The sequence below is a fragment of the Heterocephalus glaber genome, unplaced genomic scaffold (genome assembly GCF_053883595.1).
Source record: "Heterocephalus glaber isolate CG9 unplaced genomic scaffold, H.glaber_assembly_v1.0 deba00001744, whole genome shotgun sequence".
NCBI lineage: Eukaryota > Metazoa > Chordata > Mammalia > Rodentia > Bathyergidae > Heterocephalus > Heterocephalus glaber.
In genome coordinates, this window is record NW_028258450.1 from 5,490,190 (window position 1) to 5,514,350 (window position 24,161).

At 55.0% G+C, this 24,161-nt stretch overlaps 2 protein-coding genes across 6 annotated transcripts; both read left to right on the plus strand.

The window, feature by feature from the left end:
* The first annotated feature begins 1,905 nt into the window (after nucleotides 1–1,905).
* Nucleotides 1,906–12,676, plus strand: Fcgrt (Fc gamma receptor and transporter). 4 transcript variants are annotated; one of them, XM_087200799.1, is made up of 8 exons: nucleotides 1,951–2,264; nucleotides 2,964–3,206; nucleotides 4,095–4,187; nucleotides 4,464–4,715; nucleotides 4,816–5,100; nucleotides 11,188–11,457; nucleotides 12,097–12,216; nucleotides 12,395–12,676. In XM_087200799.1, the coding sequence occupies exons 2-8, from the start codon at nucleotides 2,996–2,998 to the stop codon at nucleotides 12,493–12,495; spliced, it is 1,332 nt and encodes a 443-aa protein (XP_087056925.1). In that variant the 5' UTR covers nucleotides 1,951–2,264; nucleotides 2,964–2,995; the 3' UTR covers nucleotides 12,496–12,676. The 4 variants fall into 4 exon arrangements, with proteins under 4 accessions (XP_087056926.1, XP_087056925.1, XP_012921878.1 ...); XM_087200800.1 differs by lacking the exon at nucleotides 2,964–3,206 and having other exon boundaries at nucleotides 1,906–2,264; XM_013066424.3 differs by lacking the exons at nucleotides 1,951–2,264; nucleotides 2,964–3,206 and adding an exon at nucleotides 3,690–3,816.
* Nucleotides 12,677–13,513: 837 nt separating this feature from the next.
* Nucleotides 13,514–23,404, plus strand: Rcn3 (reticulocalbin 3). 2 transcript variants are annotated; one of them, XM_004866913.3, is made up of 7 exons: nucleotides 13,514–13,617; nucleotides 13,997–14,247; nucleotides 16,438–16,640; nucleotides 18,395–18,567; nucleotides 21,236–21,296; nucleotides 22,701–22,900; nucleotides 22,983–23,404. In XM_004866913.3, exons 2-7 carry the CDS (start codon nucleotides 14,006–14,008, stop codon nucleotides 23,088–23,090), a joined length of 987 nt encoding a protein of 328 aa, XP_004866970.1. In that variant the 5' UTR covers nucleotides 13,514–13,617; nucleotides 13,997–14,005; the 3' UTR covers nucleotides 23,091–23,404. The 2 variants fall into 2 exon arrangements, with proteins under 2 accessions (XP_004866970.1, XP_087056927.1); XM_087200801.1 differs by lacking the exon at nucleotides 21,236–21,296.
* The last annotated feature ends 757 nt before the right edge of the window (nucleotides 23,405–24,161 follow it).

The following is a 24,161-nucleotide window of genomic DNA, read 5'->3' on the forward strand; positions in this document are numbered from 1 at the left end:
GGGGATTGAACCCAGGGCCTTTACCCCGAGCCCTTTATTTTATTTGAGACACTGTCTTGCCAAGTCACTAAGTTTCCAGACTGCGCTCCAACTTGAAATCCTCCTGCCTCAGCCTCCCAGAGTTCTAGGGTTGCAGGCAGGCACCACCAGGCCAGCTTCATCCACCCCCCTCGCTCCCTCAGTGGCTGGTCTTTATCTTCACCAACCTATTTCCACTTGGCGAGCCTCCAGCCCTGTCACCCTTCATGGCTTTATTACCCTGTCCAGTCAGGTGGAACCCATTTCCTTCCTGCCCAATGGTCCTCGAAGACACTGCTTCAGTTTACCTGGGCCTCTGGCCGACCCTGCTGCCCTAGGGAATATGAGCCTTGGGGCCGCCCCGGCACCAGAACACCAGGCAGCCTAGCAGAGCGGCTGTGGAGGGAACCATGGGTCCCACGGTGCTCACCCTAGCCTCTGCCTCCCACTCTGCCCAGTGGTTCTGGCTCCAGCCCCAGGGGAGGCTCCAAACTGGGGCTGTCAGGACCCTGAGCCATGGTCAGAAAGGCTCCACCTGGCCTGTGGCCCCTTGGGCAGACCCAAGGATAAGGTCTTTGGCAGGTAGCCCCAGAGCTATCATATGGTTGTGGAATCCTGGTTTGTTTGTTTAGCTGGGTTTTTCTTTTTCTTTCTTTTTTTTTTTTTTTGAGACAGTCTCACTGTGTAGTTCAGGTTGGCCTAAAACTCAGCAATTAACAACAAATAAAAGCAAAATAAAACTCACAGCGATCCTCCTGCCTCAGCCGCCCAGTGGCGGGATTACAGACATGCTCAACCACTCCCAATTGGTTGGCTTGATTTTTTTTGTTTGTTTTTGTTTTGTTTTCTCCAAATAAAGTGTACTATTTGGGTAGCAGGAAGCTGAATTCATTTGAGTTTTTCCTGAGTTCTGTAAGCTGTTTGGGGGGACTGACCCAGTGGCATTTGGCATTTGTGTGTGTGTGTGTGTGTGTGTGTGTGTGTGTGTGTGTGTGTGTTTGAGCAACCCCGAAGCAAGTTCCAGCACTGCCTGAGTCTGGGGTCTATCGCTACGTCTTATTATTATTTTGCAGTGCTGGGGATGGAACCCAGAGCCTTATACATACTAGGCAGGTGCTCCACCATGGAGCGGTTGCATGTTACAGCCCTGTTACATGTTATAACCTCAGGCCTCTGATGGTTCCAATGGTTTCCAGATGCGTATAGGCTACGGAGGCCCCGGAAGGATGGCAGGGCATTCCGGAGACATCCCTGGCATCCAGGTCCTTCATTATTGCCTGTTCCTTTGCCAACCTCGGGGTGGGTCCAGGAGCCAGCAAGGCCCGTCCCAGCCTCCCCTCAGAGAGCCAGCCCCCCAGAGGGCCCTGTGGGGACCTCAACAGCTGCCTGGCCTGGTAAGGGGCTGAGGGGAGGAGGTGCCACTCCTGACACCCTTACTCTGTGCCTGGTGCCCCTAGCCAAACCTTGGGTCCCCAAAGCCTCTTACTGAGATAGGTACAGTTATTGTCCCCATTTGTAGATAAACCAGAGGGCAAGTGGTGGTGCCCACCGGTGATCCCAGTACTCAAGCGGCTGAGGCAGGAGAATGTCACAAATTTGAAAGCCAACCTGAGCAACATAATGCGTTCAAGGCCAGCCTGAACTATAAAGCAAGACCATCTCAAAAAATTAAAAACCCTTTAAAAAGGACTGGGGATGTAGCTCAGTGTGAGGACGCAGGGGTTCTAACTCCAGTACCAAAAACAAACCAACCAAGGCTCAGAGAGTTGGACCTGGAGGAGCCTGCGAGTTGGTTTTGGCTCAGGTGTGATGGCCTCCCCTGGCCACTAGGTGGCGCTGCGTGCAGGTGCACAGTCGGGCACAGGTTCAGAGTTGTCCTGGGCGCTCACAGTACAGAAGCCGCCGGCACGCGCCAGCTTCCGGGCCAGCTCCGCGGTGCCTGGGGCCGATCAGAAGGGACCGGCGCCTGGTGCCAGACTGTGCGTGAGCCTCCTTGCAATCACACAAGGGGCCCGACGTCGTCATTTTGCAGGAGGCCCTGCGGGTCACGCATGAGAGGGTCCCGATGGAGTCCAAGTGAAAGCCTAGGGGGCGCTCACAGCCCTGGGTACTCCCTGGGGGCTCCAAGGCACCCAGTTTGGATTCACGGTACAACCGAGGAGCCTCAAGACCTTTTTCGCAAGGACTTGCTGTGTACCCTAGATTGACCTGGAACTTGCAATCCTGCCTCAGCCTTCCAAGATCTGGTGGGTTCACGGCTCTGCACCACCACACCTGGCTTGATTTTTGTTTGTTGTGAATCAGAGCTGATTGTTTCTATCCATCTGTCTGTTCTACTTACTAATCATCTATTTCTCCACCAGCCAACCCATCTACCTGTCCTTTCTTTTTTTTTTTTTTTTTTTGGCAGTACTGGGGGTTGAACCCAGGGCCTTCCCACTGAGCTACATCCCCAGCCCTTTTTCTTTTTTATTTTGAAGCAATAACTTTCTTTTTTGTTGTTTTTTTGGTTTTGGTACCGGGGATTGAACTTGGGACCTTGTGCTTTCGCGGCAGGCGCCGGAACCACTGAGCTAAATCCCCAGCCCTTCTTTTTTATTTTGAGACAGGGTCTCACTAAATTGCTAAATTGCCCAGGCTAGGCTGGAATTTTCAATCCTCCTGCCTCAGCCTCCCTGAGTGCTGGGATCATAGGTGTGTGACACCAAGCACAGTTTAGCTGCCTGTCTATTTTTCTGTCTCCCTACCCACCACTTCCCCAGCTGTCTATGCATCTTTCCTGGGGAGGTTGTGGGTGACAGGATCTTCGGGGAGGGGTTGATTATAGAGGGTACCCAGGAGTGGTCTGGGGACAGCAGACACAAAGGAAGGGGAACTGGCTGCCCTTGGGGCCAGAGAGGGCCCAAAGTGACCCAGGGATGAGGCTCAGCATCGGTTTCATCCAGCTCAGGGCTCATTTCGCGGGATCCCAGCTGAAATGGATGCCCAGGACGTTAGAGCTGGCTCCTGGCAGCAGCTGGGTCTCACCAGGCTCGAGGTGGGTGGGCCAAGACCATCAGAGACCCAGCACGTCCTTCGGAGACCACAGAGGCCCGGAGATGAGACTGCCCCTCCAGACCAGGAGCCTGCACTGGATCCAGAGCTGGCAGCACCTGGCGCCACGGGGAGAAGCGGGCCGGAGGGTGCAGGCAAGAATTCACCCTGAGACCCCACGGTCCAGGAGGCGTCCTAGCAGGAGGCCAGGGGCGGGATGGGTGCCGGGAAGCCTAAAGGTGGGACACCAGGCACCTGCCCTGCCAGGGCCGTTGTTCCAGGACCTCGGAATGTGAATGGCGCTGGGGACAGTAGTGCGCCTGTAATCCCAGCTTTCAGGAGCCTGAGACAGGAGGTTTGCAGGAGTTTGAAGACAGCCTGCACTACATAGCCTGTCTGAAAAACAGCCAACCAACCAAAAAAGAAGATGTAAATAGGGCAACTGGCCATAGAAGTGAGGTCCTTTGAGAATCCTGGGTGGCCCTAGGAGTCCCTGCAAAGCCGTAGCGGGACCCTGGACATCTGCACTCCCCTGAGGCAGTGGGTTCCCTTCCCAGCTCTGGCTTGAAGTGCAGCGGAGACGCACGAGGGGAAACGCTCCAGAGAGGCTGGGCCTAGGGCCTGGGGTGTGCCCTGCGGCGGGGGTGGGCCCACGCTGGGAGTCCGCGAGCAACCTCCCACAGGATGTGTGAGAGGAACTGGGGTCTCCAGTCACGAGAGCCAGGGCTGCAGGCCGGAAGGACTCGCTGGACGCTGGACAGAGGGGTGAGGGAGGCGGCCGGGCCCGGACCCTGGGGTCCGAGGAAGGAGATGGGTGGACAGAACTCCACGAAGCGAATTTCGGCCTGTCCAGGTTCTGTAATTAATTAACCAAACCGGATCAAATTCGGGGGTGAAAGTTCACTGAGCCGGAGGGCACTGTCACCCTGGCCTGGACCCCCAAACCTGGGGTCTCCCGTCCCGGCTGGGGAGTGTCCCGGCCAGCGGGGGAAGGGGCGGGGCCGGGCGGGTCCCCAGCCAAGTCACGTGCCCTCCCGCCCCAGGTCGCCCTCTCAGCATGGGGGAGCCCCGGCCGCAGCCCTGGGCGCTCAGTCTCCTGCTCCTGCTCCTGTTCCTGCCTCAGACCTCGGGCGCAGGTGAGCGGCGAAGGCGACCGAAGGCGGGGGGGGGGGGGGAGCGGGGAGCGGGGATCTGCCTGCCGAGGAGGCGGCTCTGAGTTTCCCCGCCCAGCTTCCTGGCCTCGGCGGTCTGCACCCTCCTCTCCCGGACCGTCCGGAGCCCATCAGTCCCCCTCTCTCTGGGTCCCTGTCCAACTCTCTCCAAGTCAGTCCCCTCCCCTGGCTGGAGTCACGTCTCTCAGACTGTGGGTCCCCCACCCCACTGACTGTGTCCATCCCCGTTTCTCCCCGCAGAGAACCATCTGTGCCTCCTGTACCACCTCACAGCTGTGTCGTCCCCTGCCTCAGGGTCACCTGCCTTCTGGGTGTCAGGCTGGCTGGGGCCACAGCAGTACCTGAGCTACAGCAGCCTGCGCAAGGAGGCCGAGCCCTGCGGGGCCTGGGTCTGGGAAAAACAGGTGTCCTGGTACTGGGAGGAGGAGACGACAGACCTGAGAAACAAGGAGAGGCTCTTCCTGGACGCTCTCAAAGCCCTGGAGGAAAAAGGTGGGGCCTGGACCCCGGGTCTGGAGGAGGAGGCCGGGCCTGGACCCCCGCGTCTGAGGGAGGAGGCCAACCTTGCTCCTCAACCCCTCCCCTGTCCTAGCCACCCCAGGTCCCTACACCCTGCAGGGCCTGCTGGGCTGTGAGCTGAGCTCTGACAACACTTCGGTGCCCACTGCCCTGTTTGCCCTGAACGGCGAGGACCTCATGCAGTTCCACCCCAGGAACGGCACCTGGACGGGTGACTGGCCCGAGGCCCTGGCCATCAGCACAAAGTGGCAGCAGCAGGCCGAGGCCGTGGACAAGGAGAGGACCTTCCTGCTCAGCTCCTGCCCGCAGCGGCTGCTGGGCCACCTGGAGCGGGGTCACAGGAACCTGGAGTGGAAGGGTGAGCACGCTCAGCTCTCTTTGTTTTTGAGACAGTATCTCGCTATGTAGCCCAGGCTGGCCTCGAACTCAGGGTGGTCCTCTTGCCTCAGCCTCTGAGTGCTGGGATCACAGCACTGCATCATCTCCATCCTCCCTCCCCCCACCTCAGGTGCCCCCCCAAAGCCCTGCAGAGCTGCTGCCCCCCCCCACCTTGGCTGCCATGCAGTGCCCTAGTTCGAGTCCAGCTGCTTGCTTCACTGTCCTCCTCAGCACCCAGCTGCAGGTCGCCACCCACCCAGCAGCTGCACTGCAGCACACCCACCACTCTGCTGCAAGCACTGTTCCCACTCTGACCCTTCGCGGCCCATGCTGGCTGTTTCTTCGGCACCTTCCCGTCTTAGGGGCCCTCATGGGTGTCGCCTCCTCCTGGAACCCCCCCTCCACGTGCACAAGACCCCCCTATTGAGCATGGGTGGCTCAGTGGCAAAAGAGGGCAGGGTGCGTGTGTCCCCTCCTGCTGCTGGGTAGAGGCTGCTGGGACACCGATGTCCCCAGAAGGTGGCCCACATATTCACAAAAGAGAAGGGGGACTTGAGCAGGTGATTTTTGTTGTTGTTTTTTTAATTATGGAAATTCTCAAGCTCATTTAGGTAGAGGGAATAGTATAATATCATTCCTATGACTCAATAAGTAGCAACACCCTGGGCATGGTGGTGCATGCCAGTAATCCCATCACTTGGGAGGCTGAGGCAGGAGAATTGCTGTGTGTTTAAGGCCAGCCTGAACTACATAGCAAGACCCTGCCTCAAAAAACAAATTCAAAAAAATTACCACTGGGCTGAGGATTTAGCTCAGTGGTTCCGCCACCTGCCCTGCAAGTGCAAGGACCCCAGTTTGATCCCAGGTACCAAAAAAAAAAAAATTACCACCTACAATGGTTCATGTTAGCCTACATCCTCACCTGCTTCCTCCTCACCCCACCTTAGTTTAAACTTTGGTAATTTCACATGTAGAGTATTTCCCGTATTAATACATCAACATTGCCTAGGCGTGGTGGTACACACCTGTGATCCCAGCACTCTGGGATCCTGAGGCAGAAGGATCACAATTTCAAAACCAGCCTGGACCACTTGGCAACTTAGTGAGACCCTCTCTCAAAATGAAAAGTGAAACAGCACTGGGGAGCCGACATGGTGGTTCACACCTGTAATCCCAGCACTACAGAGGCTGAGCCAAGAGGATTGCTGAGAACTCAAGGCCAGCCTGGGTTCCTTAGCAAGACTCCAAAAAATTTAAAAAAATAATGATAATGAAGGAAAGGAAAGGGAGGGAGAGAGAGAGAGAGAAAAGGGGTTTTGTGGGGGGTTTTTGGTACCAGGGATTGAATTCAGGATCTTGAGCTTTCGAGGCAGGCAGCAGTGCCACTGAGCTAAATCGCCGGCCCCTATTATTCAGTTTTGAGATCTGTGTTTTGGAGCCAGCCCTTGGTCAGATGGTGTCCTGTGGAGAGATATCGTGCAGCCTCCACTGCTGGCTGATCTTCTCATTCTCTTAATATCATGACACAGAAGCTTGTAGCGTTAATGAAGTTGGAGTTATCACTCTTTCTCTTCTGGACTGTCTGGCGGGATGGCATCAGCTGACAGCGCCAGGCCAAGGTCCCCCACATCTTCTGTTTATCTCAGGGACTCTTAGGGTTTTGCATTTCATATTTAGGTCCATGCTTCTTCGACTTCAGTTAAATTTTTTTTTGGTACCAGGGATCGAATTCAGGTCCTTGTGCTTACAGGGCAGGCGGCGGAACCACTGAGCTAAATCCACGGCCCTTGAGTTAATTTTTGTGACCGGGAATGTCTTCAAATCTGTAGCGCTCTCTCTCTCTCTCTCTCTCCTTTCCTAGTAAATTCCTTTGAAGAAAGTCAGTTATTTGCTCTGTTGGATTTTGCCCAGGCTGGATTTCGCTCTTTGCATATCTATGATGTTGTGGAACTTGGTTGTTTTTCTGTTCTGTAAAGTGATAGCATGATCTAGACTTGATTGTGACTCAAAACAAAATATTTTTTGGATTTGGTTTTTTTGAGACAGCACCTCTCACTATGTAGCCCAGGGTGGCCTCCCGCCTCAGCCTTCCAAGTGCTGGGATGACAGGAGTGTGCCACCATGCCTGGTTATTGTCTAGAATTTGGATCATCAGCTAGCAACCTCTGAAGGGATCAGTGGGTTTTATTTTGTCTAAGTATTATTATGAACTCTCAGATACTATCGCGTGTTTTGTTTCTGAGACGATGTCTGGCTACATTGCCCAGGCTGGTCTCAAACACCAGAGTTTAAGTGATCCTCCTGCCTCAGCCTCCCTACGAAGCTGGGACAACAGGCAGCACCTCACCACCACCTCCCCCCTGCACTTAGAGCTCTTGTGTCCTTCATGCCCTTCACTGTGGTCTCCCACTTGCTTTGTGTTTTGTTTTTGTTTTTGGTACTGGGGATGGAACTCGGGTCCTTGAGCTTGCGCAGCAGGCAGCAAAACCACTGAGCTAAATCCCCAGCCCTGGTCTCCCACTTGCACCTCACCCCACGCACCCTGCAGCAGTCAGGGGCATGCTTCCAAACAGCCAGCGCCCACGGCTCCCGGTTCCAGCTGCCAGTGGCTTCCTGTGAGTCTGAGGGTAAAACCCCAGGTCCGCTCCCCAGTCTGCAGCCTGCAGCTTCTCTCTCCCCTCCTCCCAGTGCCAGCTCTGCCTTCCCGGCCTTTGCACTTGCTGTTCGTGCTGCAGGGGACCCTGTGCTTGGGGTCCTGTCCTGGCCAGACCCACTCGGGCCTTATCTTCAGCCTTGGATGCCAGCCCATCCTGACCATCTGGACAGAGTATTTCCCCACCTGCCCTTCAGGGTTCCTCGGGCCACACCATTTAGTTATTTGTTTATTTATTTTATTTTTGTGGTGCAAGGGTTCAAACCCAGGGCCTTCACACTGAGCTACATGCCCAGCCCCCTTTTATTTTTTGAGAGAGTCTCGCTAAATTGCCCAGGCTGAGTGATCAACCTTCCTGCCTCAGCCTCTCAGAGAGTTCTGGGATTAGAGGCGTGAACTGCCATGTCTGGCTTCCTATGAATATTCTCCTACTTTTTTTTTTTTTGAGGTGGGCTGTCACGATGGTGCCCGGGCTGGCTGGCCTTGAATTTCAGGGCTCAAGTGATCCTCCTGCCTCACCCTCCTAAGTACTTGGGACTACAGGCGGGTGCCATTTCTCTTTATTTGTGGATCTGTATTTTTATTTATTCTTAGGAAATGCCTCTGAATGGGATCAGTGAGCCCCAGGGTAGTAATCCGATCAACTGACTGTTTTCTCCCAGCAGCTGTGTAGAGTTCTAGTCAATCCAGACTTGGGAGAAATCAATACTTCCGGTCTTTCATATTACCCAGTCTGACGAGTATGCAGTGAGACCTCATTATGATTTTGTTTTTGTTGTCTGATGACACATTCACATTCTTGGCCACCTGCATGTGTGATATTTTTTGGAATGTTTATTCTAATTTTTTGCCAAGTTTAAAAAACGGGAACTTTGGGCCCGGGATTTAGCTCAATGGGTCCACCTGCCTCACAAGTGCAAGGTCTTGAGTTCGATCCCCAGTACCAAAACCAAAAGGGAACTATAGGTGGGCATGGTGGTGCACACCTGTCACCCCAGGACTCAGGAGGCTGAGGCAGGAGGACCGCTGTGAGTTTGAGGCCAGCTTGAGCTACATAGTGAGACCCTGCCACAAAAAAAAGAAAAAAAAAATACAGTACCAGGCACATAGCCTCACACAGCCGATTTCTAGACCTTTTGTAGCTTGGTGACTAAAACTCTGTCTCCACTGTGCTGTGACACCATTTCTCCATCCTGCAGCACATGGTGATCTCCCTTCTATTTTCTCTCCCATGAACTTAGTACTTTTTTTTTTTTTTTTTTAGTACCAGAGATCGAACTCGGGACCTTGCACTTGCAAGGCAGGCAGCGGAACCACTGAGCTAAATCCCCAGCCCCAAATTTGGTACTTTTGACAACTCCTGCAAGTGGAAGCATGTAGAATTTGTTCTTCTGGGCCGGGGATTTAGCTTAGTGGTGCTGCGACTGCCTCACAAGCTCAAGGCCCCAAGTTCAATCCCCAGTACAAAAAAAAAAGTTAAACCCAGTACCACAAAAAAAAGAAAGAATTTGTCCTTCTGAGATCCACTTCTTTCCCTGAGCATAACATCCTCAGGGCTTCATCCCTGTTATAGCCTAAAACAGTTGGTTTTGTTGTTTTTTTCAATTTTATATTTCGTGGTACTGGGACTTGAACCCAGGGCCTTTATACTGAGCTACATCCCCAGCCTTTTAATTTTTTATTTTCAGACAGGGTCTCACTGAGTTGCTGAGTTCCCCAGGCTGAGCAGGAATTTGAGATCCTCCTGCCTCAGCCTCCCTGAGTGCCAGGATTAAGGCACCCCTACCCCACCCCACCTTGGGAGCGCCTTGATTTACAGGCTGAATAGTGGAGGCCACAAGCCTTCTTACCCTTTCATCTGTCACCATACAAGTCTGCGTCCACCCCAGGCTGCCTTCAGTAAGGCTGCCGTCCAGTATCTCTCGGGGATCCTGATTTCAGCTTGGGACAGAGACCCCGAAGTGAGATGCTGGGTCCCGCCATAGAGCAAGCTTTCATTCTCCAGGACACTGCACACCCTGCACCCTTCACCTCCCACTAACAGGGGAGCCTTTCCGAATCCGGGACAATGCTTGCGATTATTTTTCTTTCCTCTGTGAGTTTTTGGTAGCAGCCATCACAATCTGATGAGCTTATATCTCATGCTTTTCATTTGCATTTACCTGATAATTAGTGACATTGAATATCTTTAATATACCTGCTGGTCAATTATATGGGTTTTTTTTGTTTTGTTTTGTTTTTTGGTACTGGGGATCAAACTCGGGTCCTTGCGCTTGCAAAGCAGGCGCCGGAACCACTGAGCTAAATCCCCGGCCCAAGAAACGAGTTTTGTTTTGTTTTTTTTTGAAACTACTCTTTCTACATTTTTTTTTTTTTTTTGGTACCAGGGATTGAACTCGGGACCTTGTGCTTTCGGGGCAGGCAGCGGCACCACTGAGCTAAATCCCTGGCCCTTTTAAAAAAATTTTCGGTGCTGAGGACCAAACCCAGAGCCTCACACTTGCTAGACAAGTGATCTACCACTGAGCTAAATCTCCAACTCTTCTACTCTTACCCTTTTTTTTGTACCGGGGATCAAACTTGGGACCTTGCACTTGTGAGGCAGGTGGCGGCACCACTGAGCTAAATCCCTGGCCCTCTTTTCAATGTTTTTGGTCCAGGTGTCTTGTTAAGCAGAAAGAACGGCCAGGTGAATTTTCTGTGCTTGAATTTAGCCCAGATTGTAAACACTGTGCCCTGCAGACACAAGTGATATGGTCCAGGCATGGTGACACAGGCCTGTTATCTCAGAGCTTGGGAAGCTGAGGCAGGAGGTTCACTGTGAGTTCAAGGCCAACCCGGACTAGATATGGAGACCCAATCTCAAAAAAACAGAAGTGATGTGGTGGCCAGTACAAGGCAGAGCGAGTGCTTCTTAGAAAGCGAAGACACAGGACAAGGACACAGATCCGCCCGCCCAGGCCACCCAGAAACTTGAAGCGTGGCTGCAGGCTGCACTTCCGGAGAAACGCTGAACTGTGCTTCTGCTGAGCTTGGAGCTGACCAAAGCAGGATGGGCATGGCAAGACCCACCCTCTCGGCTCAAAGCCCAAGGCCCAGCCCTGCCTGGCAGACACTCAAATCCCTTTGTCCTGGTTCTGGAGGATGGGAGGGGAGAATCGCTGGAACTGAACCAAGCCTGGTGTGTGCTGGTGCCCTGCCACTGAGCTGCACCCCCAACACTTTTGCAAGTTGATTTATTTTGAGACATAACCTTGCTAAGTTGCCCAGGCGGGACTTGAACCTGAGGTCCTCCTGCCTCAGCCTCCTGAGCCACTGCACCTGGTCCTCCCCCTTTTACCCCTACATTCTCCAGGCTCAGGCCAGTACAGGGCACAGGATGGTAGCACACACTGCCCCGCCCTGTCTCCACAGAGCCGCCTTCCATGCGCCTGAAGGCCCGGCCTGACATCAATGGCTTCTCCGTGCTCACCTGCAGCGCCTTTTCCTTCTACCCCCCGGAGCTGCAGCTGCGCTTCCTGCGCAACGGGCTGGCAGCCGGCACCGGGGTGGGTGGCTTCGGCCCCAACGGCGATGGCTCCTTCCACGCGTGGTCATCGCTCCAGGTGCAGCGCGGGGATGAGCACCACTACCGCTGCCTGGTGCAGCACGCTGGGCTGCAGAAGCCGCTCTTAGTGGAGCTGGGTGAGCCCGGGGGAGGTCCCGGTCCCTGAGTGTCCCTGTCTACTGCCACAGCGACGTCGGTGCCTGCTAATGCCGGTGTTCCCGGGTCTGGCTGCTTCCGCCCTGCAGCACCTGCCCTCGAGATTCTGGGCAGCTGCCGGCCATGTGGCCGGTCCTCTTTTGCTCCGCTGCTGCTGCTCTTCAGGGAGTCTATTTGCTTTGTGCCACTGCCAGCCCTCACCAAGACTGACCATCTCCTGCCTTGCTACAGCTGGGCCCCTGCGCCTGCTGCTTCTGGCAAGCAGGATACCACCCACGTGCTGCTGCAGGTCCCTGGACAGGGTGACCTCTTCTCGCTTTGCCTGGTTCTGGCTTTTCTTTCTTTCTTTTTTTTCTTTTTTTGAGACTCGCTGTGTCGCCCAGGCTGGCCTTGAACGGGTATTGATCCTCCTGTCTCAGCCTCCTGAGTGCTGGGATGACAGTCTTGCGCCACCACGCCCGGCTGCTATGGCTGATTCTCAACACTCAGCCTGGGACATCCTGCCCCGGTTCTGGGTGTCACCTGGGCATCTTGGAGGTTGGGAGGGGCCAGGACCCCCACTTCCGGGCCTCCGGGGTGGGTGGAGGGCTGGACACATCCCGGGCGTTCTCCGGCCGCAGAGTCGCCGGCAGAGTCCTCCGTGCCGGTGGTGGTGGGCCTTGTCATGGGCTTCCTGGTGCTCGCAGCGGCGGCCGTGGGAGGAGCCCTGCTGTGGCGGAGGACGCGGAGCGGGCTGCCAGGTGAGGCAGGCGGTGAGCCTCAGCGCACACGCAGCTGGGGTCAGAGGCTTGGAGAAAGGGACCGGGGGAGGTGGGACCAGAGCGGAGCGGAGTGGGAGACAGAGGCCCAGAGGTAGGCAAGGTCAGGCGCGCACGCCGCAGCCGCAGTCCCTGACCCCTGGACGCCCACTCGCCTCAGCACCCTGGATCTTCCTCCGCGGGGACGACATCGGGGCCCTGCTGCCCGGCCCCGGACTGCCCCAGGAGCCCGACTCTCCGGACGCCAACGGTGCTGCCTGACGTCCCGGCCCCGCTGCTGCCGGCCGATGTGGTCGCGTCTCTGCCATGACACCCCTGGAATCCTGGATGTCTGAGCCTCCAGAACAAATGCTGGGCCCCAGCCGGAGTTTGCCTGAGTGTCCCCTCCCGACATCTCTGGCCCCTTTCCACCTTCACATATAAACACGAGTTTGGGCCCAAATCCGTGTGTTCTCCATCCTTTTCAGTTTGCAGGCTGGGGAGGTAACGAATGGGTAGGGGACTAGGTGGGGCAGGCCTTGAGTTGATTCAGGTCACTCCTATGGCTAACAGGTGGCCATGGGAGAATCTGCCAATTATTTTTGCTTTTTGAGACAGGGTCTCACTATGTAGTCCAGGCTGGCCTGGAACTCACTATGTAACCCAGGCTGGGCCCAAACTCCTGGCGATCCTCCTGCCTCAGGCTCCTGAGTGCTAGGATTACAGGTGTGCGCCATCATGCCCACTTCTAGAATCTGCCAATTTTCTATCATTTTTCATTCATGAGTTTCACGAATTTTTTTTTTTCTTTCTTTTTCTTTTTCTTTTTTGGTACTGGGGATCGAACTCGGGACCTTGCGCTTGCGAGGCAGGCGGCAGAACTACTGAGCTAAATCCCCGGCCTTTGTTTCACGAATATTTACAGACTGCCTACACCATGCCAGGCATTCTAAGAAACTGTTGACTGGAGTATGTTCTGAATCCTTGATGGAGCAGAAGAAAAGAGTTGCTCCCTCTTAGAGGGAAAGGAATGAAGTCTCCAGCCCTTTGGTTCTCCTCCTTAAATCATCCCCACAAAGAGAATGGGCCGCTGGAGGTGGTCAGGCAGGACGCCCCGATGCCTGCCGGGAGTTGTGGTTCTTCCAGGACGCGTCGCTCCGTCTTCGCCCACCCGACCTTCCTTGGGCCACCCAGCTTTCCTTTGTGGACGTGGCGAGGGCGGCCCGCGGCACTCCCCCCATCCGCTCATTGGCCACGCCCCCCGGTCCCTCGCGCGCGCTGATTGGTCAGAGGGCGTGGTCTTGGCTCTGCCGGGGTGGGGCCTGGCTGGAAGGCGGCCAAATTGGGCATCTTTGAGAGAGCCTGGAGCAGAGCTTGGGGAGCAGAGAGAAGCTGGATAACAGGGTAACGGCGGCGTGTGTTGGGGGGGATGAGGGAGGGGGCTCGGCCGCAGGGTCAGGGCCCGGGCCGGGAGTGACCTGGGGGTCCTGCTGTACCCTCTCTGCCTATCACCATGCCCTGCGCTTTGTGAGGGACGTGCTCCGCGCCTTCCTTGGGACCACACCTGTCTGCTTCGGGACCCCTGGGGACCCGGAAGGTCGAGGCCCTCTCTGGCACCTTGTCCTCCGCCTCCCCATCCCCGGCCCCTCCGAGCCCCAAACTTTCTGCAGGCACCTCCCAGCTCCCACTCCTGTCCTAGGTAACCCCTGCCACCCCGGTCGGGTTCCGATCCATTCTTGCCCTTTTCCCCGTGACCCCTGACCCCTGACCTGCTGCTTCCCAGGGACGGAGGATGTGGCGCCCGTCACTCCTGCTGCTGCTGCTTCTGCTGCTGCGGCGCGGGGCGCAGGGAAAGCCATCCCCGGACGCCGGTCCTCACGGCCAGGCCAGGGTACACCAGGCGGCCCCCCTGAGTGACGCCCCGCATGACGACGCCCACGGAAACTTCCAGTACGACCACGAGGCCTTCCTAGGACGGGAAGTGGCCAAAGAATTCGACCAGCTCACCCCAGAGGAAAGCCAGGCCCGCCTTGGGTAAGGGATGGAAATGCTGCGTGGTGGCTATGCCAGTGATACCTCAGCACTCGGGAGGCTGAGGCAGAAGGATTGATGAGAGCTCCAAGCCAGCCTGCGCTAAATAGGGAGTTCAAGGCCAGTCTGCATTACAGTCTGCAAGAGCCTGACTCCAAATCACAGAGAAGAATTGACACCTCAAACTGTGACCTTTGATGGTCGCAAACGCTAGGTCCAGATTCTACCCCAGATCACTGTTTTGTTGTCCCAGACCTTCCCTCCAGCCTCAGTTGCCCGCTCTGTAAATGTGTCTCGTCTCCTTGTCGGGGGTGATGTGGAGAAGGAGATTCTGTGGGGAAGGAGCCCAGTCCAGCCACGAAAATGGCTGAGCCCTGAATTGCAGGGTGAGCTACTTTCAGTGGGGTCTCACCACCAGCCAACCCCTCCCCAGTGCATTCCAGTGTTGCCCGTTCATCCTGCGAGTGTTTTCTGAACACCTACTACATGCAGGCACCGCTCCAGAGGATGAAGTCGCAGCAGGGAGCAAATCAAACAAAACTCCCTGACTTCAAGAGGTTCACACATAGTGAGAGAAACAATAATAAGTCAGTAATAAGTGCAAAGGCCCTGAGGCAGGAGCTGGCTGCTGTGCCTAAGGCTTACAAAGCCCATGCAACTGGAACCCAGAGAGCAAAGGGGAGAGGGTGGGAGGTGAGGATGAAGGGGCGAATATGTCGTCTTCCACAGGGCCTTTGGGTCCCAGGACTGTGATGTGCTTCTCTGAGATGAGAGCCAGGCAAGGGCTCTGAGGGCAGGAAGCTGTGCGGATATGAAGGAGGGCAAGGAGAGGTCTGCACATTGCTCGGGGGCTTTAATGGCCTAACATTTAATCCCCAAGCCTCCTGTGGCGCAGGTACTGTTATTTAGCCCCATTTTACAAGAAGGTTAAGAGGGGCACAGAAGTTGATTGCTTGCCCACGGCCACACAGGACTGGATCCTCTTACCCACGGCGGTCACTCGCGAGGCCAGAGGGGGCTTGGGACTGGGCCCCGGGGAGAGGGATGATGACAGGAGGTGCCCCACGGGGCCCCTGTTAGCGGTGGATCGAGGATCAGGACGGTGGCCAGGGGAGAAAGAGCCGAGAAGGGGCGAGGCAGCCTAATGTGGTGTGACACGCGGCGGGGTCAGGGAAGAAGGAGTGGAGCTCCCCGGGCTGAGGGGGGCCGGGCCTGGCTGCGGGCCTGGTGCGCAGCTGCCTCTGAGCAGCTGCCTGAGCAGCTGCCGGGCAGGGCCTGAGAGGGACCTGCGCCCAGAAAGGGCGGGGCGGAGACTGTGGGGCCGGGGCCTCAGCCTGCTTGGGATTCCGTGTCTCTCCCCGTCCAACTCAGGCCTGAGAGAGTCCGCGCATGTGTACGGGTGGGGCGGGGCGCAGAGTGGAGGGCGTGGCTCTGTTTTGTCCGGGGCTTTACTGGTGGGGGGCGGGGTCTAGGTCAAGGGGCGGGGCACTATGGTAAACGCTGTCCCGAGATTGACATATGTCCCGCTCTGCCTCGGACCCAGGACTGCTTTTTTTTTTGTACCGGGTATCGAACTCAGGACTTTGCGCTTGAGAGGCAGGCGGCAGCACCACTACGCTAAATCCCCAGCCCCCCAGGACTGCTTTTTTGTTTTTCCCTTTGGCTCTGGGATTGAACCCAGCACATTCACACTGAACTACACAACCAGCTCTGCATTTTTTCTTTTATTTATTTATTTCACTACTGGGGATCGAACCCAGGGTCGTCTTACCACCATGATACATCCCCAGCCCTTTCTATTTTGTTATTGTGAGACATGGTTTTGGCTCAGGTGCCAAAGGCTGATCTCGACTTTCCGATCCTCCTGTCTCAGCCTCCCAAATAGCTGGGGTTACAGGCATGTGCCACCATTCCTGGCCTTTATTTTTTTTTTTTAATTTTGAGTCAGGGCCTGGCTAAATCTCTAAATTGCTCAGGCTGGGCTTGAACTTACGATCCTTCTGCCTCAGCCTCCCAGAGTGCTGGGATTACAGCCGTGCGCCACCCTGTCGGTTGAAGCACTTGAAGCACTGCGTGTCCATCCCTACGGGGGCTGTCTCAGGTGGGGCGGGCTCTTGCTCTGGCCTTAGCCTGGGTGGTGGTGGGGCCAGATGTGGGTGTGGCCGAGGCTGACGCTGCCCCGCCCTGTCTCAGGCGCATCGTGGACCGCATGGACCGTGCTGGCGACGGGGATGGCTGGGTGTCGCTGGCCGAGCTTCGTGCGTGGATCGCGCACACGCAGCAGCGGCACATACGGGACTCGGTGAGCGCGGCCTGGGACACGTACGACACGGACCGCGACGGGCGCGTGGGTTGGGAGGAGCTCCGCAACGCCACCTATGGTCACTACGCGCCCGGTACGCGTGGAACCCGACACGCCTGCTCCCCATGACACACACCTCGACCCCGCCTTCTGACTCCCTCGCTCTGAGGACGATTAACCCTTTGACCCAGACACCCTACCTTTGTCCCCTGATCCATTTTAGGACCCCATCACTCTGACACTCCTTTGTGGGGGGGGGGGGTTGAGACAGTCTCGCTACCTAGTCCAGATTGGCCTCGCACTCGTGGTGATTTTCCTGCCTCAGTCTCCCAGAGTGCTGAGATTACAGACATGCACCCCTGTGCCTGGTTTAAGAGATCCCCGATTTCTGATGTCTTGCTTTTCACTCTGAGATCCTAATATTTGTAGCCTGGTGACTTCAGATCCCTGACCGGAACCCCTGTCTTCCACGTTCCTGACCCCCTGACCCCTGACCTCTAACCTCTTAACCTGACAACCCTAAAGCCATTTGCCCTGAACCCTGACTCCCAGTTTTCTCAGCTCCCAGCCTCTGGCCCCAGCGCCCCTCCCGCCGTGGTTTGGTCTGGCCCCCCTGCCCCTTCACCTGCAGCTGCTCTCCAGGCTCCACAGGGTCTTTGCACCCCCAGAGCTGATGCCCCACCCCGCTCAGGGCTGCCCTGTTCCTTCCACCCTGCTCCACCCACCCACAGCTCTGTCTCTGCCTCTGCTGCCTTGGGTGGATTTTCTGTGAGTCCCAGACCTCACCATCTCCTCAACCGTCTGCAGCCCGCATATCCTCTTCCCTCCCTTCTTTGGAGGAAGCTGAGTCAGGATAGCTTCCTGCATCAGGCACTGTGGGGCCAAACGAGCCAGTGCCCAGTCAAAGCCCCTTCCCTGGCCTGGTGTCCTTGTTTCCTCTGCCAGGAGTCACTTGCTCATTCAGCAACTAACAAAAAACGGAAGAGCCCAATTTTCTTGCTTTTTGTGAGCATTAAATGCAATATTGTATGCAAAGAGCTTAGAATGTGTTAAGTTCCTGCTATAAATTAGCTGTCTAGGCAGGAATGGGGGTGCACAGCTGCAATCCCAGCATGCTGGGAGGCTGAGGCAGGAGGATCACTGTGAGTTCAAGGCCAGCCTGGGCTACAGAGTGAGTTCAAGGCCAGCCTGAAATACATAGAGAGACACCGTCTCAAAAAAAAAAAAACTGACTGAGGATGTAGCTCAGTGCAAAGGCTCTGCATTTTTTTTTTTTTTTTTGTACCAGGGATCGAATTGGGACCTTGTGCTTGCGAGGCACGCGGCAGAACCACTGAGCTAAATCCCCAGCCCAAAGGCTCTGCTTTTAAACCCCAGTACTGCAAAAATAAATAAATAAAGATAGCCAATAGTATATACCATAATTTATTGTATATTAAAAACTTATGGGGCCAGGGATTTAGCTCAGGGGTTCCCCCGCCTGCCTTGCAAGCGGAAGGACCCAAGTTCGATCCCCAGTACCAAAAAATCCCCAAAAAAACCCTTATATAATAAGTTTCTTGACTGATTTTTGAGACAAGGCCTCTCTGTGTAGTTCACGGTGGCCTTGAACTCGATATGTGGCCCAGGCTGCCCTGGAACTCTCAGTGATCCTCCTGCCTCAGCCTCCTGAGAGCTAGGATCACAGGCATGCACCACCGCACCAGCTGTGTAAATGACATATAAATCCCTGGTACATGTTAATGCTTCTGCACTCGGGACCTGTCCTGCCCCCACCCTGTCCCCTGTCTCTCCCTCCACACCTGGCCTCCCCCTCTGAGACCATCTCGCCGGGTCCATCCCTCCCAGGGGAAGAATTCCACGATGTGGAGGATCCCGAGACCTATAAGAAGATGCTAGCCAGGGATGAGCGCCGTTTCCGGGTAGCCGACCAGGATGGGGACTCGATGGCCACTCGGGAGGAACTGACAGCCTTCCTGCACCCTGAGGAGTTTCCGCACATGCGTGACATCGTGGTAGCTGTGAGTGCCTGTTGTGGCCCTCAGGGACGGTGCAAGGTCCTGCCTTCCAGCATCTTCCTGGGCTGGCTGTCACCTGGTTTTAGGACTCACTATTTTATTTTATTTTTTAATTTTTATTTTATTTTGAGATTGGTTCTCTCACTAAGATCCCCAGGCTTGGCTCCAACTTGCAATCCTCCTGCCTCAGCCTCCTGAGTGCTGGGATTCCTGGCGTGCACCATCACACCTGGTGTGGCAGGGGTCATTGCAAAGTGCTGGGTTTTCAGAGACAGAGAAACACCTTGAAGCATGGCAGTGACCATGCCCACAGTGGCAGATGCCCGTTACAGTTCGGGCTCCATTTCTGTGGTTAACCGGGCCCTTCAGGGAAGCCAGCATGCTAGTGAGCACTGCAGAGCAGGGGCTGTGTCCTCCTGGCTGGACGTTCTCCCTGCAGTTTGTTCTGAGACCTCGAGGTCTCTCCAACCCCTCATCCACGCTGACCTTTGTCCAGGCCCGGGCCCTTATCGGGGCTCTCAGAGGAGGTCACCAGCCCTTAGGCCAAAGTTTGCAGGCACAGTGCCATGAATCTAATCTACACCTAATGATTAAGAAAAGGAAGGAAGAAAACACCAGGTCTTCTTCACTTGCCAAGTAGCCTGGGGCACTGGCTCCCTTGGGCTAATGGCCGACTCTGCCTAACAGGCACACAGGAGAGGGTGCTCCCTTTCCTGGGCTTCGTAGTATTCCTCGGCCACTCTGCTGTCCTTTGCTTAACAGGATCCCTGGCAGGGCAGCAGCTGCTGTTGCAGAGGACACGGAATAACTTTGAACCTCTGTTTCACAGCACGGACCCGCAGAACTGAAGGATAAAGCTTGTGGGTCAGGAGGATGGGTTTTAGGCGTGATGAGATTTCTAGGCATTTTATGTACTACATTTGTCCTGCAAGGTGAGGTATATGGGGAACTCGGAGACGGACAGGACACCGAGGTCCAGAGAGGAAAGGTGACATCTGGTGGTCTTAGGAGGCCAGCCAACAAGTCTGACCCAGGCCTACAGACTCCCCGTGCTAGGCCCAACCTCCCTTTTCTTTTTCTTTCTTTTCATATTTTGGTGATAATGGGGATTGAACCCAGGCCCTTTACACTGAGCTACAACACCAGCCCTTCTTATCTTGTTTTGTTTATTGTTTTATTTATTTATTTAGGTACCTGGGAATCGAACTCAGGACCTTGCTCTTGTGAGGCAGGTGGCACCACTGAGCTAAATCCCTGGCCCATGTTTATTTTTATTTTTTGGCATAGGGTCTCATGTAGCTCAGCCTGGCCTTGAATTATCAATGATCCTCCTGCCTCAGCCTCCCAAGTGCTGAGATTACAGGTGTCCCTATACGTGGCTTCTATAGTTGAATTGGGGGGGGTACTGAGGATCGAACTCAGCACAACCTTGCACTTGGGAGGCAGGTGGCAGCACCACTGACCTAAATCCCCAGCCCTACAGTTGGATTTTTAACAACACATAATATAAACAACTAATTCTTTTTTTTTTTTTTTTTTTTTTTTGAGACAAGGTCCCTCTGTGTAGTTTAGGCTAATCTTGAGCTCATTATTTAGCCCAGGCTGGCCTGGAACTCATGGTGATCCTCCTGCCTCAGCCTCCCAAGTGCTGGCGTTATAGGTATGCACCACCATACCCAGCTCCAACAATGAATTCTTTACTCTCCTATACAGCATTCATCTTAGTATCAGTGTATCTCCCACAACATTTGGGGCATACTTACAGTGCAAAATGATTTGTTTATCTGAAATGCAAATGTAACTCATGCTGTAAGGATCTGTCGAATACTGAATCCAATATACTAAAGAATTATTGTTGTCATGTAAAATTCAAATGTAGCCTAGTATGGTGGTACATACCTGTGATCTTATCACTCTGGGAGGCTGAAGCAGGAGGATCAAAAGTTTAAGCCCAACCTGGGCAATTTAGGAATTTATCAAAACCATGTCTCAAAATTTAAAAGAATTTTTTTTAAGTCTAGGGATGTAGCTCAGTGTGAAGGCCCTGGATTCAATCCCCAGTACCACAAAATTAATTAACTAATTAATTAAGATTAAAATGTCATCGGGGCCGGGGGTTTAGCTCAGTGGTTCCGCTGCCTGCCACGCAGGTGCAAGGTCCCAAGTTCAATCCCTGGTACAAGGAAAAAAAAAAAAGAAAGAAAGAAAACAGAAGATTAAAATGTCATCATTCTGTTTTCTATCCAGTCTGAAATTTGGGACTTGCCATGTGGTGGCACACAACTGTAGTCCCAGCTACTTGGGAGGCTGAGGCAGGAGGACCACTTGGGTCTGGGTTTGTGACCAGCCTAAGTGGCAGAGCCTCCAGCTCAAAAAAACAAAAAGCAAAAAAGTTGGAACTTGAGTCTGCTCAAGGTAAAGACATCATGGCAGTGTCAGATTCACACACCATTTTATACTAAATGAATCTGGCTGTAAAACTGGGGCACAGAAGCTGTCTTGTTCATCAGGATGTGGCAGCCACACCTGTAATCCTGACATTTGGGAGGCTGAGAAAGGAGGATTGCCATGAGTTCAAGGCCAGTCTAGACTATTAGTGAGACCAAAACAAACAAAAAACAAGCCCCCCTCGGAGCCAGTGCACCAAGCCCACCCGACACTCTTTCCCCAGGAAACCCTGGAGGACCTGGACAAGGACAAGGATGGCTATGTGCAGGTGGAGGAGTACATTGGTGAGTGAGGCCCGACCGACCGTGGCTGAGCGGCCGCCCGCCCTCGCGCATGCGCGACACTGGGCGGGCTTCGCGCCTTGGAGCGCTGCCTCTGAAGTTGAGCTGACCCTGTGTACTTTGCTGTGTCGCCTGGATCCATCCGGCACCTGCAGTGTGCTACTCGGGAAAAGCATTTACGGAGCAGGGCGTGGTGGCACACGCCTGTCATTCCAGCTACTCAGGAGGCTGAGGCAGGAGGATCACAAGTTTGAGCTCAGCTCTAAACCCCCACAGTGACTTCCTTCCTTTTTGTTTTTCCAGCACTGGGATTGAACCCAGGTCCTTCCTGCTGAACTACATCATCCGATCTTTTTAAAATTTTTAATTTGGGCCAAGGATTTAGCTCAGTGGTTCCGGTGCCTGCCTCGAAAGCGCAAGGTCTCGAGTTTGATCCCCAGTACCAAAAACAACCAAACGAACAAAACAAAAGACATAGGGCCATTCCAAATAAAGACAGGAGGAAGTGCTGTGCTCCCACTGCGAAGGGCCTCTGTGTAGAGCTTGTGTCTTGTCTGTTTGGTTTGGTTTGTTGGTTGGTTTGGTACCGGGGATCAAACTCAGGACCTTGTGCTTTTGACAGGCTGCAGCACCGCTGAGCTAAATCCCTTGTTTGGTTTGGTGTCTGAGAAAAGGTCTCGCTATGCAGCCTGGGCTGGCCTCCAGCTCACAGTGAGCCTCCTGCCTCAGGCTCCTAAGTGCTGGGATCAGAAGCGTGCGGCTCTACACCTGGCAGAGTGTCTCAGCTTTGATGACATCTCAGTGGCAGCCTTGTGGGCTGGCACCCAGAGGAGGAAGTGTGTGTCCTCCTTTTCGTGGCTGTACCTGGTGTAGAAAGACGTCACGTCCTGACTTCCAGGTCTAGCTCAGAGCCAGGGCTTTGGCAAGAGGCAAAGCATCGTGAAGCAGAGGCCGAGGGCTGACCTGAGGGAAGGTTTGCGGTGCTTCCTCTTCCTTCCTGGGCCACAGCTGTCTCCACCCAGTCCTCCCTCCTCGGAGACCACGCTGTGCCACCCCACGCACCCAGTGTCATGTGCATGTCTGTCCACCAATGCATTTCACACGAGCCCTAAGAATCATTTTGAAGTTGGGTTTTGTTCCTCATTCTGTTTAAGCAGAAGGAGAAACTAAGATGAAAGAGGAAAAGTGAAGCCAGGTGTGTTGACCCATGTCGGTAATCCCAGTACTGGTGAGGCCGAGGCAGGAGGATCTCTTTGAGTTTGAGGCCACCCTGAACTACATAGCGAGACCCTATCTCAAAAAAATAAGAGAAGAAAAGAAGGAAAGTGAGTTGCCCAAGGTGATGGTCGAGAGGTGTCACAGCCCCCCGAGCTGTCCCATCACGCGTGTCCTTGCTGTCCCCCACAGCGGACCTGTACTCTGCGGAGCCAGGGGCGGAGGAGCCGGCCTGGGTGCAGACAGAGCGGCAGCAGTTCCGGGACTTCCGCGACCTCAACAAGGATGGGCGGCTGGACGGCAGCGAGGTCGGCTACTGGGTGCTGCCACCGTCACAGGACCAGCCGCTGCTGGAGGCGAACCACCTGCTGCATGAGAGCGACCAGGACCAGGTTGGCGGAGGCCCGGGGGTCCCCACCCGTCACAGCCTTGTCCCGTTTTCCCTGTGGTTCTCGCTGACCCTGCTCCCCGCAGGATGGGCGCCTGAGCAAGGCTGAGATCCTGGGGAACTGGAACATGTTCGTGGGCAGCCAGGCCACCAACTACGGCGAGGACCTGACCCGACACCACGACGAGCTCTGAGCCCCGGGGTGATGAGCGCGCAGCTCCCGGCCTGGCTCTCGGGGACCCTCAGGCTCAGCCTTCTCTGGACACCCAGCCCTGCCCTCCCTAGCCGGGCCCCTCAGAGTCCCCAGTGCGGGTGACACCATTCCCACCAGCAGGGTCTCCCACCCAGACTGGGACTGTCACCCCAACTCAGCCCCCAGGAGCCCCACTGACCGCACCCCACGTCTGAGCCACTGCCCCACAGACCCAGAAACTCCCCCGCCCTGGTTCTCGCACCATCCCCAGGAAGCCTCCTCTCTGCGGGGCAACAGTAAAATCCAGTGATGGGGCCTCCGTGTGTGTCTTTTTGTTGTTATTTTGAGACAAGACCTCATTGTGTAGCCCAGGCTGGCCTCAAACTCTGGAGGTCCTCCTGCCTCAGCCTCCTGAGTGTGTACTACCATGCCCTGGGGTGGAGTAGGGGCTGTGACTAAAGGAGGAGTGTGTGGGGGAGCTGAGACAGGGAGGAGGGGACAGGCCTCAGAGGTGGGCAGGAGATGGGGTGGAAGTGAGGACCTTCTGGGGCACAAAAAATAGACCCAGCAGCCTCGGTGCCCAGTGCACAAACAGGAAGCGGGCGTCTTGGGCAGGCGGTCAGTGAGGATAGAGATCCATCAGCGCAAAATCTTGTTTGACCAGAGGAAGTCAAAGCTACAAAGCAGGGAGGGGTAGCAAGGGCTGCATTGCCTGGAAAGGCCCACCTCGGGGAGCTCAGAGGGGAGCATTCCAGCCCACAGGAGCAGCAGGTTCAAGGGTCCTGGAGCAGGAGTGGACCTGGTGTGGGGCGGCGGCAGCAGCAGGAGGCCAGGATGGTGAAGCAGTGATGGACAGGAAGGCAGACCGGATATGGGACGGGTGGGTTGTAGCTGAGTGTGGTGGCACATATGTGCCTGTGAACCCTCAGGAGGCTGAGGCAGGAGGATCTTCGTGAGTTCAAGCCAGCCTAGACTACAGAGTAAGATCTTATCTCAAAAAAAAAAAAAACCAAAAAAAACTAAGGGAAACTAAAATATGAAAAAAACCTTCCCACAACTCAAGTCCCACAGG

Bases quoted from the DNA above. Each gene is read 5' to 3' on its own strand.
- Rcn3 (XM_004866913.3), top strand. From the start codon at position 14,006: ATGTGGCGCCCGTCACTCCTGCTGCTGCTGCTTCTGCTGCTGCGGCGC. The intron at 21,297-22,700 runs GTGAGTGAGGCC...TGTCCCCCACAG, and splicing joins GCAGGTGGAGGAGTACATTG to CGGACCTGTACTCTGCGGAG. The intron at 22,901-22,982 runs GTTGGCGGAGGC...TGCTCCCCGCAG, and splicing joins ATGAGAGCGACCAGGACCAG to GATGGGCGCCTGAGCAAGGC.
- Fcgrt (XM_087200799.1), top strand. From the start codon at position 2,996: ATGGATGCCCAGGACGTTAGAGCTGGCTCCTGGCAGCAGCTGGGTCTC. The intron at 4,188-4,463 runs GTGAGCGGCGAA...TTCTCCCCGCAG, and splicing joins GCCTCAGACCTCGGGCGCAG to AGAACCATCTGTGCCTCCTG. The intron at 5,101-11,187 runs GTGAGCACGCTC...CTGTCTCCACAG, and splicing joins CAGGAACCTGGAGTGGAAGG to AGCCGCCTTCCATGCGCCTG.